This window comes from Vidua chalybeata, chromosome 4, assembly GCF_026979565.1.
Source record: "Vidua chalybeata isolate OUT-0048 chromosome 4, bVidCha1 merged haplotype, whole genome shotgun sequence".
Lineage (NCBI taxonomy): Eukaryota > Metazoa > Chordata > Aves > Passeriformes > Viduidae > Vidua > Vidua chalybeata.
In genome coordinates this window covers 38,738,643-38,754,701 of record NC_071533.1, presented here as the reverse complement: position 1 = coordinate 38,754,701, position 16,059 = coordinate 38,738,643, and the positions used below count along the sequence as shown (strand labels likewise).

General features: G+C 36.7%; 1 protein-coding gene across 4 annotated transcripts in view; it reads right to left on the bottom strand.

The window, feature by feature from the left end:
• Positions 1-1,010: 1,010 nt before the first annotated feature.
• The window catches only part of SORBS2 (sorbin and SH3 domain containing 2), a 144,209-nt gene continuing 129,160 nt past the window's right edge, over positions 1,011-16,059 (bottom strand). For all 4 annotated transcript variants that reach the window (XM_053940092.1, XM_053940089.1, XM_053940090.1 and 1 more), the window contains 3 exons: positions 5,309-5,358; positions 3,135-3,241; positions 1,011-2,369 (listed from right to left, as the gene is read on the bottom strand). In XM_053940092.1, the coding sequence (XP_053796067.1) occupies positions 2,308-2,369; positions 3,135-3,241; positions 5,309-5,358 (219 nt within the window). In that variant the 3' untranslated portion in view covers positions 1,011-2,307. The remainder of the gene's footprint in view (positions 2,370-3,134; positions 3,242-5,308; positions 5,359-16,059) is intronic.

The window sequence follows — 16,059 nt, the reverse complement described above, 5'->3', positions numbered from 1 at the left end:
GTTTATACATTGTGTGTTTTACCTTTGTGTTTCTTTTTGAAGGGTGGTTCTGGTAAGAGAAGAATCATCTCAAATTGACACACTCTATGCAGAAAGTCCATATTGCTGCTTTTGCTTTCAGGTGTTTCGAGGATGACACAGAAGTGGACCAAGTGAGAGCTGTGTGGGCAATGCTCGTGGCACATATATATAACTGGTGTAGGCTTGATGGGGGGTGTGGGGGGTCTGTGTGTAAGTACAAGATGTACTAATATTTGCTTATAAGCTTGAAGAGTTAAGCACTTTGCAATACTTAAGTGATAAGTTACTTGTATTTGGAGAAAGGATGGGGGAAACAGTTTTGTACTCCAAGCAAAATTTATTAGAAGTCTATTCAAGAAAAAAAAACCCACAGAGACCTTTTGCTTGTAGGAATTCAAAGTCAGTTACCTGAAAGCCAGGTATGAAAAACCTGCATTTTGCTAAAATCAGATACAGAGTAGAAACAGTACTTTTTAAATATCACAGGCAACAGATATTTAAGTCCTCAATCATAAATGGCATCAAAGATAGTATTAATCTCACAGCAAAGCTGCATGCAGATCTAGTTTAAAATTGAAAGCCTTTGAATATAAAGCTTTTGCCATGAAATCTGCAATAATAAAGGTATGCTGCACAAAGATGTTTCTTTACCTTTGCCTTAATGACCTTTCTCAGTAATAAAGACATATGTACATTTAGATTTGGCTGGTAAACCATATTATAATTAATAAAATTTTGCATAAAAGGCTATCTTACAGAATTGCACTATCCAGATGTGCTTATGGTAAACAGAGAAAGAAAAGAAAAACGCATTGAAATGTTCTGTATGTGAAGAGGGCAAATAAGAAACTTAATTTTTTTAAAAATCAACAACCAAATGGCTCTGTACAAAAAAGCAAAATTATGTACAAAATGCTACAGAGAACTACATACATTTTGATAATTTTGATCCTTTACCCATGAAAAATGGAGCAGAAGCTTTTGCCATCTATAAGGTGCCAAAGAAACCAAATCCAAATTTTTATTTTTATAAAGCCGTAGTCGTTATCATCCTGTGCCTTAATTTCATTTGCTATTTATGCTTACCTTTGCTTATGGAAAATTTAAGTTTTCAAACACTTGTTCATTCAGACAGAAAACCAAAACCCAACACCTCTAAAATATATCGGTTTTAATACTTGTGACTTTTTTTGCTGTCTAAATTCCTAAAAAGAATGTGTAACTTGGGTTTCATTAACATACATACACATATATAGTGAAATAAATCAGTACATGATGCTTGTGAATATGTTTCAGGTGGCTATGTTAGGAAAGAAAAAAACCAAAAACCAACAACCCTTTGCACTAACACTGTTTATGTTCCTGCTTCTTTAATTTCCTGATAAGTAAAAACACTAACCTCTTACACTTCATGTTGCTTACTATTACAACATTTTGATTACAACCATTTAATATCAGACATCAATAGCAGGTTATTATTATCTATGCTTACAGCACTGTCTTGCTCTTCCTTAAATCCTCTTTGCCAAGTCTTCGTGCCTTTTGCACTTCATACTTTTTAACAGAAAACACTACAGGTTCACTACAGTTTTTCATTAGGGAAAAAAAGAAAAAAGATTTAGCCAATACCATTGCACCCATTCAGAACACTTGCAGTTCTTCCATTTTGCACTTTGCTTGCTTGAGATTTTACAATCACTGTGCATTTGTTACAGCATACAAGTGCAGGCAAAAAAAATCTATATTATAGTTTGTCATACATTGTAAACCAGTACAATAGGCAAACCCGTGACACAGCAATGTGGAAGCAACAAATGCTGCCAAGCTAATAAGAATGTGTAAAATCAATGTTTTAAAAAATAGTAAACAGCAACTTTCCTCTGTATTACATGCATGCTGAAAAAATCCCACCAGACTTCATGATAGTACAAATGTTCAAACCAAGATCAATTTTTCGCCCCTTCCCCCCTACCCACCATGGCAACTCATTTGTGTACCTGTCATCAGGCTTTTCTTATTGTGTTTCACATGAAAAGACTTTAAAGCAGGGAGTATTTAAATGTTGAAATGATTCCTCTTGTCTCAGAAAAGCTTAGTTATTCACACTGTGGTCGTTGCTGTAATACTGCTGGAACGGTTTGGCGGGTGGGATGGGATGAGGATGAACTAGATGGCCTCTATTTGAGACTGCAAGCAAGAAAACAGAAGGCCAGCGTAGCATGTTTTCTAGCAGCTTTATGCAGATGTGTTGCAGAGATGCAGCATAAATAAGTAGAAAAAAAAATTTCACAGCCTCTTGACATAGTTTCCAGGGAAAGTACCAAAGAATTTGGTTCTTCTTGAGGTTCCTGAAATTAGAAGCAATAGATGAAAGATGGGAATAACAACAGAAAATCATTATGTAAGCATGGCCTTCAAATTTTTAATGTTCAATATTGCACAAACAGAATTATCTAGAGTTCCTTATACTATATAGTTTTATTTGTGAGGTTTAACAAAGTGTAACACAGGAAGCAAAATGCAAATGAAGAGGCATATTTGACTAAATTGTTACAGTTGATTAAAAGTGGTGCTAAAATTCTTGGTACACAGAAATAATTTAATTTCAACAACATAAAATCTATTTAAATAAAGTGAATTTTTTAAATATTAAGAACTTGTCAGATGATTAAGTTAGCTGCTGTGTGCATGAGGGTTTATGAAATGATTAAGCCACCATATCTACACCTGGTTATGAAATTATCGTTTATTCAGTAATACTTGGGTTTCACAAGTGGTCAATGCTGTGGATGTATTCCTGTGAGAAGGCTTTAAATTGACTAGCCTTTATAAGGAGAAAAGTAATATGTATTCCATTCTGTGTCACAAATGACAACAATGCTGTACAACAATCTGGAGCCATGTGTCAATTTGCATCTATCATTTTCAAAAGACGAAAGTGCAAAATCACCTGCTAATTTCAGTGGATTTTGGTTGGGATTTCTCCTGATAAAGCCAGGTTCAAGTTTATTACACTAAATGCCAAAAATCAAGTTGTTTAAAAGGCACTACACGAAGAGGGCAGCACAGGTCAGGGGGAAAAAAAAGAAGAAAGCAACCAAATTAAAACATACCCACAAACCATCCATCATCACATTTTTCCATCACATCAATGACATCTCCCTCTCTGAGTTCCAATTCATCTTCGTTCCTAGGAGTATAGTTATATAGAGCCTGAAACCTTAAATAGGACAAATGAGGCATTTTAAAAAGAAGTAAGAGTTCCTTGCACTTTTGCTCAAGTAAAGGAGCTGGTTTAAACATTAAGAAAAAACACTTCTTACAAATAGAGGGGAAAAGGACTTTTTTTTTTTTTTTTTTGCCTGGTGGACTTGAGGGTAAGGAACGTATAGTAAATGAAACCTTAATTAGAAAGGCAACTCATGAGACACTGGAGACTGGGTTTAAAGACAAGCCTGATGGCTCCTCAACCAGTCGTTTCAAAACCACATTTAAAAAAAAAAAACATTTTAGTGTTATTTTATAGTTCAGTAACCAAACAGAGGACTGCTAAAGGACAGTCTAGATGTGCTAGGCCTGTAACCTTCCGTGGTCAGCACCTAACACTGTGGTTCTGCCTTTAAGCTCTGAGAAGCCAGTAGCAAAACAAGCCAGGACAGCAGCTCTCACACGCTGTCACTGTGGCTGGGGGAGCTCCCTGGGCTCTTCAGTGGCTACACAGACAAGCCCTCTATGAGAGTGAGGGAGAGGCCTGAATCAAATCAGAGGACATATGGATGGAAACTCAATATTCAAACCATGAACTGTGCTTCTACACCTGGCCAGGGCTGCAGATTGCAGGATGTAAGGTGGATAAATGGCAAGAGGTGTGCAATTACTAAATCATTGGAAAGAGACTGGTTGTTTAAGCAATTACCTTTGGTAATTTGTGTAGCAGTCAGCAAGAACAATCTGCAAAAAACTAAGTGGCAATATTTTCTGTTTTGCTTATCATCATTCCAGGAAAACAGAGCTATGGTGATATTCCAAAAATTAATTAAATGCAGCTTCCAAGGGGACAAGATTTGCAGATGTAATGTGTCATGAATAGGATTCAAGCCAGTTACTTACTCAAGTACAGTATCAAGAACTTCCCAATGAGCTCTCTTTGTACTTTAGGAATTGAATCTTAGTAATTTCTAGATAATCCATTTAAACTCCTTTGTAGTAATTTCATTCTTTCTATGCTAATCTAAGACTTTTGTAAGTATGAAAACTCTACTAGCATTTACAATACTGACAGAAAACATATTCAAGAGAATTTATATATAAATTTAAATATAAATTTATTTCCATTTTTAATTTTAGAATCAATAGCTTTATTCATGAACTACTTATAATATATTGAACAAAATTAATTAGAAAATTATTGCTTTCAAAACAGAGTTAGGTGCTTCAGTATGCTCAACAATACCAACAGGAAATTGTTGTTTTAGTGAGGTTGAATATCCAAATCTAATTATGTATTTGTGGTATATCTATCTGGTAACTTTTTTTCCCTCTTTTTCATCTTCAAATGACTAAGGAAAACTTAAAAATCTTTTTAGACAATAAACCTTAGGTACATTTTATGAAAAATGATCTAATAGAGCATATGCTGAAGTGCTCTGATGCTAAAGGAAGAATGGCTGCTGGTTTCAGTGATCACTGTAGGACCCAAGTGCAAGGCTGGGGGGCGTGGGGATCAAGAGACAATCTTGCACTGAACTTGCATTTTAACTGTCAGTTCTGAAATATCCCAAGCACTTAAAATAAGATTTGAGTTCTAGATTCTTCTCCAGTTTTCAGAAAAGCTTTTCTTGCCTCTCATATTTGAATTGCACTTGTAAATCACACCAAAAAGTGTGAGCCTCTGTTCCTGTGATCAACATTATTGAGTTACAATTTTACTCTCTCTTCACATCCAGAACTGTTTCTGAATAATTGCATCAAGTTACTAAAGCAGATCAGTTGAATCAATGTTGAATCTGTAATTGTCATTTTGCTGAGAGAATAAAAAAAAATAAAATCTCTTCTGTAAGTACAGACAATGGAGAACTGTTAAGATGCCATGTCTGGCTGCACTGAATATAAAATTAAACAAATAAGGCTTTGCTCTCTGGGACTTTCTTGGCTATCTTCCTATATCATGCAGTTATCTATAAATCTGTGAAATCTCTTCATAATTGTAGTTGGCAACTTAAAAAATTATCTGATGGCGTGCTGGCTGTTGTTAGGTTTTGGTTTAGTAGACAAGAATGATACTTACGGTTCCCCCCCACCGTGTATATTTTCATGAGAAAGCACAGGGCGCTGTGGCTGAAATGAAATGATTTGAAATGTAATAAAGATTTGTAGTGTGTAACACACAGTTGCTCAAGAGTTCATATTCTGCCTCATTTAAAACCATGGCCCATTCTGCCCCCCTTCCAACTCACAAGAAATTCTTAAGAGACATGACAAACAACTGAACCTTGGCACATTTAAAGATCTGATTTTTGGAGGTCATAATAAAAACTAAACAAAACTGTGAACTTCATCAACAGTCCATTCTATTTATAGCATAGTACAAAGCTGGAATAGAACCCTGCTGCCTCTTCACTGTGAAACAGAAATAACATTACAAAAATCAGATGCAACTGATGAACATCATACATTTTTTGGGTGAAATGTATTTTTAGATAAGTAGAAATAAAATCTCCTATACATAATAGCAGAATCTAGAATATTCACAGACGAACAACATACCAATTTACATTACACACACAGAGTACTAACTTGGCAGGCATAACATGCTATGCTTTAACTAATTCTGTTTTATCTCAAGCCATGCGGGCTGTTGGGAGGCAAAGAACAGAAAAAAATTTTGAAAGAATACATTTAATTGTGTGAATATAACAATTAACACTTTAACAGAAAAAAGTAGTCTGTATTTCCAGTGCAAAGCTTTTTGAAAGGAACTATGTTCCTTCTTAATGGAGCATCACTGAGCAAAAATATTCAATACATCTGGATGCAATGGAAATGAAAAATACTAACCTTCTACGGAAACCATATCCTGCTTAGAAAGTCATTGATTTATACTGGTTAGAATCTGGCTGGGGCCAGAAATTGCAGGAGCAGCTGCTTGGAAAAGCTCTTGATATGAGCAGGGATCATATTCTCTGTTGACTGAGGATGCCCTCTGGTCACTCTGTAGAGACAAATCTGGGAACCATATCTGTTTTGGGAATGTGGATATCAAACACTGCTCATAGCACTTTCTTTCATGAATTGAGTAAACTGCAACCTGATCTTTAAGCCATGGAATTTGTTTTATTGCCCCATGGTTCTCTCTTGGTTTGGCTATTTCAGTCACACTTTTATCACTCTTGAAGATGATACAGTCTTCCAAGAGGGAAGGCAGCCATAAACAATACACAGGCTGATGGCAAAAATTGAACAGAAAAATACAGGAGTTTTGTTAGGTTGTTAGGTTTCTTTCCCTTATTTTCTTTTTCAGCATCTCCAGATGAAATTAGTTAAATTTCTTTTCAGCAGTTTCTATGAGTATGTGCAGAAAATGTTGTGAACAGTCTGTACTTAACAGTCTATAGAGTATAACTTTTAAAAGGTGCCTAAATATGCAGGCAGGTAGATTACAGATTTTCTTTTTTTTAATTCATATTCATATTATTGAATGCTAGGTGGGAAAGAGATTTTCAAAGGAAAAAAAAATTGTTCATATTCTTTACTGTCTTCTCTTCCTCACTTAACTCTGCTCTGCCAGTGTACAAGAAAGATGGATAATTTTTACTGAAGAATAAACAGAAAAAATTACAAATTAAACAGTTCTCACTCAGTAAACCTCCTTCAATTGCTGTGTTGTCAAGCAAGAGGAGAATAGTCAGAATGCTTTGTATTTAGACTGGAATCTGCCCTGATTTGCTGCTAATCTTTCATCAGGTCTGTAACTGAGCTGAATGCCATAGACAGTTAGAGGTGCAAAAGAACTTAACTTAACTTAATAGGAGAGGTTAAGGACTTCTCCTATAAACAATGGAAGTAAAATTCCTAAACAATGCTACAAAGAATTTAATGCTTTGAACATAATAGCAGGAAGAAACTAGGTAGGTTAGTATTATCTTTTTCTGCATATGCTTCTAATTAACCACTGTAGGAATAGGTAAGAATCAAGGTGACTCCTGATTTTCAACTCTGTGTTATTGCTGCAGAGAAAACAGTCTTGTGACAAAATTACAAATCTTGGAGAAATAGGGTGAAGTTATTGGTGGTCTGAGCAGGGGGACCTTGGTGCTTGCTCTCTATTTGGATGCATTCCACAGTAATACCCCAGCTGACATCCTGAAGCTTTCTCCCTGTTTTCTTTCCCTAAGCTCTCATTCCACATAAAGTTGCATTGGCTAGACAAGGGACTGTTAACAAAGATGCTAAGTTTTCAACTGCACCTCAGTTTACCAGACTGTCCTATTTTCTAGAAAATATTGCAGGACCAAATCCCAAAAACATTAAGGAGTGTGCAATCAAGTAAATGGTCACAGTTGTATGCCTGATTTTCATGCATGATTGATACTGGACTTACATATAAAAGTTCTGTAGAGTCCTGAGTATGCAAATTAGGTGCACGATATGTGCTCTTGTACTTTTGGAATTAAAGTAATTCTATACATTGACCAATACACTCCTCTTAATATACTGGTTACATGTCATTCATTTGGAGTAATGTGCAAAATTAAAATAGGGCTTAATCCCTTTTTTAACAGCTCTCATTCCTAGTTGGTCTTTCTGTTAGATGGTGTTTGTCTGCTACTACAAGAATCCTGGCCTTCCTAGGATTGAACTTTCTTCATTAATGAAGAAAGAGCTGTCCCCTCAATACCTGGAAGCAGAGGTCTGCCAAAAAGCTAAGACTTTGGAAGTTACACAAAGCTGCATATCTTAAACTAAGATTCAAATTTTAAAAAGGGAGACACCAGAAAGATGATCACGTAAAATCAGCAGCAACAGCATGGAAAACAATTCATCCCATTACCAGTTTTAAGATCTAAATGTTAAGAAACCAGTGCAAAGGACAATTAAATCCTAAACTGAAAGTAAAGCATAAACCACAAATTCTCATCTCCTATCGTTTAGGTTGAGGGTGGGTTTTTTGTGTTTGTTTCCCCTCTCCCCCTTTTTCATAATGTAGATTATCTTTTTGAGCAAAATCCATGCAAACTCTAAACAACCTGACTTCTGACTTTCTGGCTAGATGAAAATATTAGAGTTGTATTATGGTTACGTTATAGATAAGAAGTGAAAGGTTAAAGAGTATTAAAATCTGGAATGCTTGGATAAAGACGACAGTATTGAGTGGAAAAAATGTAGCAGGAGCAAAACATTTTGAAAAGAAGGACATGGATTCAAAACCAAAAATTCAGTCTGTATACAGGCAATGGAGAATCAATTCTTGACTCTTAGAAGCTGTAATTTTAATAAACTAAAAATGCTTTGAAAGAGAGGGGTAATTTTAATAAAACTAGACTAATTTTAAAGAACCAAATATAAACACCTTGTAGCACTGGAAATACCATGCAGTACTGCAGAGATACAGTACACTACTGGATTTATATAAAAAGTTCAGGCACACGCAGACCTGTTGCCTTTACTCAGTCATAGCACAGAAGCACAACAGGAAGAAAACACAGCATACTGATAGTATTGAGACACTTGGGTAAAAGCAAAGTACTGAAACACTAGACACTGAGCTCCTTGTCCATGGAAAAGCTGTTATTGCACACTGGGCGTCCAGTACCATACCCTGTGTGAATAGTTGTGACCTCTGACAGGTGAGCTGCAGGATCTCTTAGTCATCACTGGGCTACGAGGAGGTTTACCCATAACAAATAGCTCCCTCTTTAAATTAGCCTAGAAGAACCACAAAAACTTTGTCAAGCGAGAGTTTAAGAATGAAGCATCATGGGATTTTTGTTGCTTCATTCATGCATGCAAATCAGACATGCTTTTCCTGATAAAATAAGCAACTGTTACAGGTAGGAGGGGTACTATTAGTATACAGTATTTTCACTGCTACACTGTATCTTTTATCCTCAACGGTTTCCTGCTCTGGCACAGACCCTTACATGTTACAATTAAAAGATGAATCCGGTATAGCATATGCAATTGGAACAGTTATTGCATGTGTACCCCCTGAAGTAGCTCAGATAATAACACAGGAAAGCTCAACAGCACTGAGCAAATTACATTCGCCATTCAGCACAAAGCAAATTACATTTGCCATTGGTACTTCTAAGGTAGCATTTCTGCTACCTGCATTCCTTGTTGTTATACAGAACACACCCCTTGGATTTGCATTTAGAAAGCAAGTAAATACTTGGTGGAAAGTACTTCATGAAAGTATCCTCATTTTGTTAGCATCACTACAAATCAGCTTCATGTTTGTCAGAATTCAGTTATTAAAGGGTGTGAGCGCAGCCCATGTGAAATCTCATGGGCAGGGGTGAGCTGGGGGAAATGTGAGGAGAGCGGAGTGCTATATTGGAAACCTTTTCTTGAGTAATTGTGACTGTCAGTAGAATGTGACTAAACAGAAGACAGAAAAATCCGGCCCCCTCTTAGGAGAGAGGGGTGAATAAGAACAGAAAAAAACCAAAAAAACCCAAAAAAAAACAAAAAAAAAAAACACCACCAAAAAACCAAAACCAAGAGAAGCCAAGGAGGCAGAAAAATGTCAGCATTTCTCCTTAGGATGTGTCTTCAGACTTCTTTTTTTGGAGGACACATCCCTTTCACTAATAAAATGCAAAGTGACACTTCCTGCCCATAGCTCCTTGTATTCCATTTAGTTCTAAGCCACATAGCAAATATATATATATGTGTTTGTGTGTGTGTATACATATATATTTTTAAATTAACAGAAGTTACTGAAGTATCAGTATACCGTTTCAATTTATTTTCAGCTCGGATTAACACACCTTGCTCAAATAAGGGAGAAGAATATACAGGTCACCTAAAAAGAATTTCAACTGCTACATTATTAAAAGCTGCAGAAACAACTACAGTACTCTATTTTGCTTCTTCTTTGAGATGGAACAAACCTAAGCTCATGACAGATTCATGTCCTGGAGAGAAGCCTTGTATCTCTTCCCCGCTTCAGAAAAAAAACAACAGATCTGTTGGTCTTAAGACTTCTTTAAGTACATTATGTCTGTGTTTTCTGTGAATGCACATTGTAAAATGGGGTAGATCTTAAGAAAAGAAAAAAAGGAGGAGTGTATTTATGACATAGATGTAATGATGTAATGATCACTTTTCTAGGATAGTTTGTCTTTACATTACTTTTTCTCCTTTTCATGAGCAGACAAATCTTCTGGAAGTCAGCATTGCAAATTAGCTTTGTCTTTCTAGAGCAAATTTTCATTTTTCTGCCACAGAGCTTCAATGCTGACACAAACTGTAGTCCTGAAGAGGGAATAATCTTTGGTATTTAGAACATGACCCTCTGCAGTGGTGCTTTCCTGTGAAATTTATGACTTTTCTCCCAGGCTTTGGATTGAAATTGAAAACAGAAACACAAATGTTATCTAGTTTCTGCATACTTGAATACAGTTCCGTTTCATTCAATTAACTAAGTTACATTGCTGTCCTGGTATGAACTTGAAATTGAGTAGAAGGCTTTCTGCTTTCCTATACTGGTATCTCCTTAAACTATTTAAATGTATTACAATGGCTATGGTTTTACCTTATGTTTCACTTGGACAAGGCCTATCAATCCTGTGTTTCTTATGTTATTTAATATTAGTAGAGAAAGCAGTACATCTGAGAAGATCAAACTCAGTGTTAGCCTTGTAGTTGTTTAATAGACACGAAGATCTACAACAATCCATATTCAAGAAGTGCAGTTACCTTTAGCTGTAGTGAGTCTTTCTCCTGCTGATGTAAGGGTTTAGAGAGGAGAGGAGCTGAGAGGGAAGCAGTAGACAGGGATATTGTAGGAACGGAGTGGGAAGTAGGTGCCTTGGCAGAGGGAAATGGAAGATTAGAAGAAAGATGGAAAAGAGGATCAGTCTCCTGATGTTCCAGCAGAAAGCAGAGCTGGCTTAAATGTTTAAGAAATATGAGAAGTAGCTGTGCTATACAACTGTGTTACAGAATCAGCTGAAGGATGTGAAATGCTCATTAAGGGGACATGTAACTAACCTGAACAATCACAAATCTCATGCCAATCTTATTATTAGTCATCAACTTTTCTGGAAGACATTTCTTGCCTCAGAAAGCATTAAAAAGTTGCCATTTGTGGCCATGGATTTCACCTCTCTTCTTAAGTTTTTCTCCTGTGTTTTTCAGGTCATTTAAGGGTAGAAGGTAATTAGAGGGCAAAATGTAATTAAATAGTTTAACATTTGCCCTGACTTGCATGCTGACAGTGAAAGCAACTACCTGAATAGTCTGTTGAAGTAAGTGCTGGACAGAAAAAAGTATGGTTACATTGTGGCATTTAATGGCCAGCACACACTCGGGATAGTTCAGTGATGTACTGTCCCAAAGAGGAACGGGGGAGGGCTGCAGGAGGAAGCATTTGTGTAACTGCCAAACATAAACTGATCTGTTACTGTTAGTCAGATCCTCCTAACAGAGCCTGCTATAAATACATCAGCTGTGAGCTGACACATGCCACGCACAAACCGCAGAGTCTCTGCAGCAGGCACAGAGAGTCCCTCCCTCTGGAGGCTGTTGACAGCATTTGCTTGCTGGGGCCTCTCTCTCAAAAGGGGCAGCACACATTGGGCTAGTAGGGAAATGGTTCACTGGCTTTTCACATCAGAAGCTCCTCGGCAAACAGCAAGGACAGGAGGGAAAGGATCAGCACGATTCATACATCATAGAATTTACAATGGTGCATATGCCTGCTTCTGAGAAGGGACTGTCCTCTGACACTGACAATTTTTAATCATAGAGTTATAGAATGGTTTGGGTGGGAAGGGATCTTAAAGATCATCTAGTTCCACCCTCCCTACTATGGGCAGGGACACCTTTCTTCTTAAACCAGCTTGCTCAGAGCTCAATTTTATCAAATGCAATTATGTAAAAGTATGCCTGTGCACAACACAAACATGTAAATACAAGGCAGAGAATATTTATACTAAATTATCTGAATACAGAAGTCAGGGTTGTCAGAATTTAAAATACCTTATCAATATTTGGTGAAGTATATCCTTCATAACAATCCATAGAATCTTCTCCACTTGCTATTGAGAATTCTAAATTGTCATGTACCAGATCCTCCTCTATATACAGTCTAGTCAGTTCTTCTGTTGTGTCTTGTGCTTCTCCGGAGAAATCTGATTCTTGAGGTTCTGACTGATCCCCTCTATTAAGTGACAGGTCTGCAGTACAGATTTCCTCTTCGTTTTCAGCACTTGCACCTTGCACACTGGACAAGGAACCTTCTTCATATAGTGAAGGGATATTACAGATAGTGCCATGTTCACCTTCTCTTGTAGTATGTGACAAATCTCTAGGTACTTCAATAACTAAAGGGTCAATTATGCTTTCTAAGTCTTTATCTTTTCCTGACTTGGTATTGTTGCTGACATGCTTATATGCTATACCATGAGATGAGCTGGCTGAAGATGAGACAGAGGGAGATACAAGAGAGGACAGAGGAAGATCTGTAGGAGAGCTGAGAAACACCTCTGTATTTGGCATAAGGTGACTATCCTTAACGTGGTGAATGTTATTACCTGGGGAGATTGCTACAGCTTGGGAGGTTGCTAATGCCAAAGAACTGAGTTCTTCTAAGTCACAAAGAAAACTGTCTGGAACTGATGGAGAAGTTAAGTTGCACATGCCTGAAGGTGAAAACCCAACAGTCCTTGAGAACAAGTCACTACAGTCAGCCTGGAGAATCTTTTGATCAATGTGTGACCAAGATGAAGGAAGTTGTCTGGAAAGCGGGGTCAGTGCTTGGGAAGGCAACTTTAAAAATAAGAAAAACATGGGAATTGAAATAGATAAGCATGACAGAGAATTATGATATGAGTAAGCTGGAAAAGAAAAATGTCTGTGCCATTATCTGGATTACAGGTGGTAAAATTTCAGTGACCATGGGTGTCTGAAATCACTACTATATGAATCATAACAACAGGAAAGACATTTGAAACATGAAACTATCAGGTTCTGGCTTAGGGCATAAATGTCAAACACGAAGACAAATCTGAATCATTACATTCATGAAGGCAACTGCATTTGATCTGCTAAAGTTATGTTACTTATGGTGCTCTGTTAGTAAGCCTGTCACAGGTTATTAAATCACACAATTAATATTAATGAAAATTTCCCAAACCATTACTCTTATTTTGAGAATAGCATTTTCAGAAGTACACTTCAGGTGTCATTAAATACTCCTTTCCAAGTATAACAACTGAGGTAATTTCTAATTATTAAACTGTTAATACTTTTATTTTTCTTAGCACTTCTGAGTAAATGTTTAAGAAACATCTTTAATACATTGCATACTTTTATTAAGGCATGAGCAGCTGCTCAGAGTGAATGAATTTGAGAATTCAGAATTAATTTGTTTTTCAAAATTAACCCTATTATTTCAAAATGATGTCATCATTTGTGAAAGGTACATTCAGTTCAAACTGGACATAGGCAGTCAACGATGCTTTTAAAATAGTGACAGCACAGTACACAAGAGTATGCTTTGAGTACCGTTACACAATATTGATTGAAGTATTCTTCTGGTAAAACAAACGTCCTTTTCTAAGAATGAGAGACTGGTGAGTCATACGTACACAGCATCAGTAGATATCCATTGCTTCAGTAAATACTGAAAATGCATTTTTATTACTATTAATCCTCAAAATTAAAATTGAGCAAAAAATATTTTCATATAATCGTTACAACTATCCAAAATAATTAGATGTACACCTCTAAGTTATCTGGACTACTACAGACTTTAATTATTAATGTAGTAGAGAAGAATAATTTCAAAAGTCTACATTAATGTTGCAGAATAGGGAAGCTAGTTTACTTACCTTCTGCTTGAGTTTTGTTGAGGCAAACAACTTTATTACAGTAAGACAAACCTTTGTTACAGAGTCTTCTGTACCAATGTAAACAGTAAAGACTGATACAATGTAGTTTGCTAAAGTAGAGCTAGGCTGTTACAGAAATACTCAGTCTCTTTCCCTCATCATTCCTCTTAAGCAAGGACCCCTAACCTGTGGTTTTAAGGTCAATAATACTGATGAGGAGATTTTACCGTTTTTACTTTCCCATGGCTATAAACTGCATTAGATCTAAAGATACAGATGAATTAGGCCAAGTTACAGAGAGCAAAACTTGCTCATAACTTATATTACTTATTTATTTACTGCCATTAGGCCAGAGAAGTACAATTGTTCTGGCAACAAGGAGCAATATGTGGTAAAAATCTTCAAAGGATAGGGAAAGTGGTATCAGAAAGTGTGGTAAACTCTAGAACACCTTCAGGACTGATGAAATTCTTCTAGGTAGCTAGGAACAATATGTCTTCTTCATGGTATTGCCATTTCTGAATACAGCTGAATCCAGAAAAAAGATGTCTGTTTAAGAGTCTCAGCGGAAGGTGGTTTTGTTTTTTTTTTTAACCTGATTATTGAAGAAGTATCCTATGTTAAAAAGAAGGCTTCTACCAATTTCCTTCCCTCATGAACTAATTTAGTAAAAACTAACTTAATAATAGTGGCAGGATACTTTTGTAATATGGATGTAAATGCTCTGAAGTATCACTTGTGCTCAACAACGGCTATGGAGCTCTAGCAGGATACCTTAGAGAGAAACCTGCTCCATAGGAAACAGAGAGAGGCATCTCTGGAATAGGGAGCACTTAAGCTGCCTCATTGCACATAATGCCTCATAGAACTTAAGCTGCCTCATTGACTTGCCTTCAGGACCCTCTGGATTCCTGTAACAATAAGGAGCCCTAGCTTATGAATACCTCAGTTGGCAGCTACAGAATTTGATGTTACTTGAACAGTTTTATGGGAATAGAAGAGATAGGATCTAGTTCTCTGTTGTGACACATTCTGGAAAACCAGACAAGACCTGTTCTAGCAACTGTCCCAAATGAACTAATATTTAGTAATAAGAAATATTTTCAGAGGCTACTGTTGCCTATAAATGACATCTTTGGGTAGCTTTTTGCAACCCCAAAGTAGTTAGTAAATGTGGAACTTATTTCAAAGTCTAAGCATGCGGATGACCACCAACTATGGAAGTAGATAGAAGTAGAAAAGGGGACAAAACCAAATGAAACATGAATTAATAGCAGGATAAAGAAGTTTATAATTACACACAAAACCCACTGCCCATGCTGAAGAGATAAACAGCAAAGGTAAAGAGGAAGACCTAGAAAAGTTTCCATCTTGAGTGTTCAAAGTAATTGATAACAAGTTCATTCTAAGCACAGTTTGCATGCAGAAACTTCCTTAGCTGCTATCACTGCCAAAAATGTTATGTTCCCCGGACAGGTGAGTGCAAAACCTCACAAGTGAATGATAAACCAGAACACAGGAATCTTTCTGCAGCATCCTGTAGTATGATTGTAGTATGAGTATGATAGTCTAGTATCTAGACTAGGAAAGGAAAACAACTCGGAACCTACGGTACACATCTGATGTGAAAAATATACAACCATAAAGGTCTGAATTCAAGTTCATTGACAATGTGATGACAGTCACCTCACTCCTAAATGAAACAATACTGTCAGTTTGTACCACTCCAAAGAATGTACCAACATTCTAGTCTCCTCATAGAATGGCAAAAGGAGGAAGGTTTTGGTATAGAATCACTGGCTGTTCTCCTTTGCTTCCAAATGTACTGAACTGGTCTTGGCAAGCTGTGTCCTGCACGCTTATGGAACCATAGGCTTTTAGGACAGCTGTGTTATAGGAATGCCTTCACATTGTACTATTAGAAGTCTGCTAGACATACCCTTAATGCTCAAATTCTTGCTAAGATTCCCAAATAATT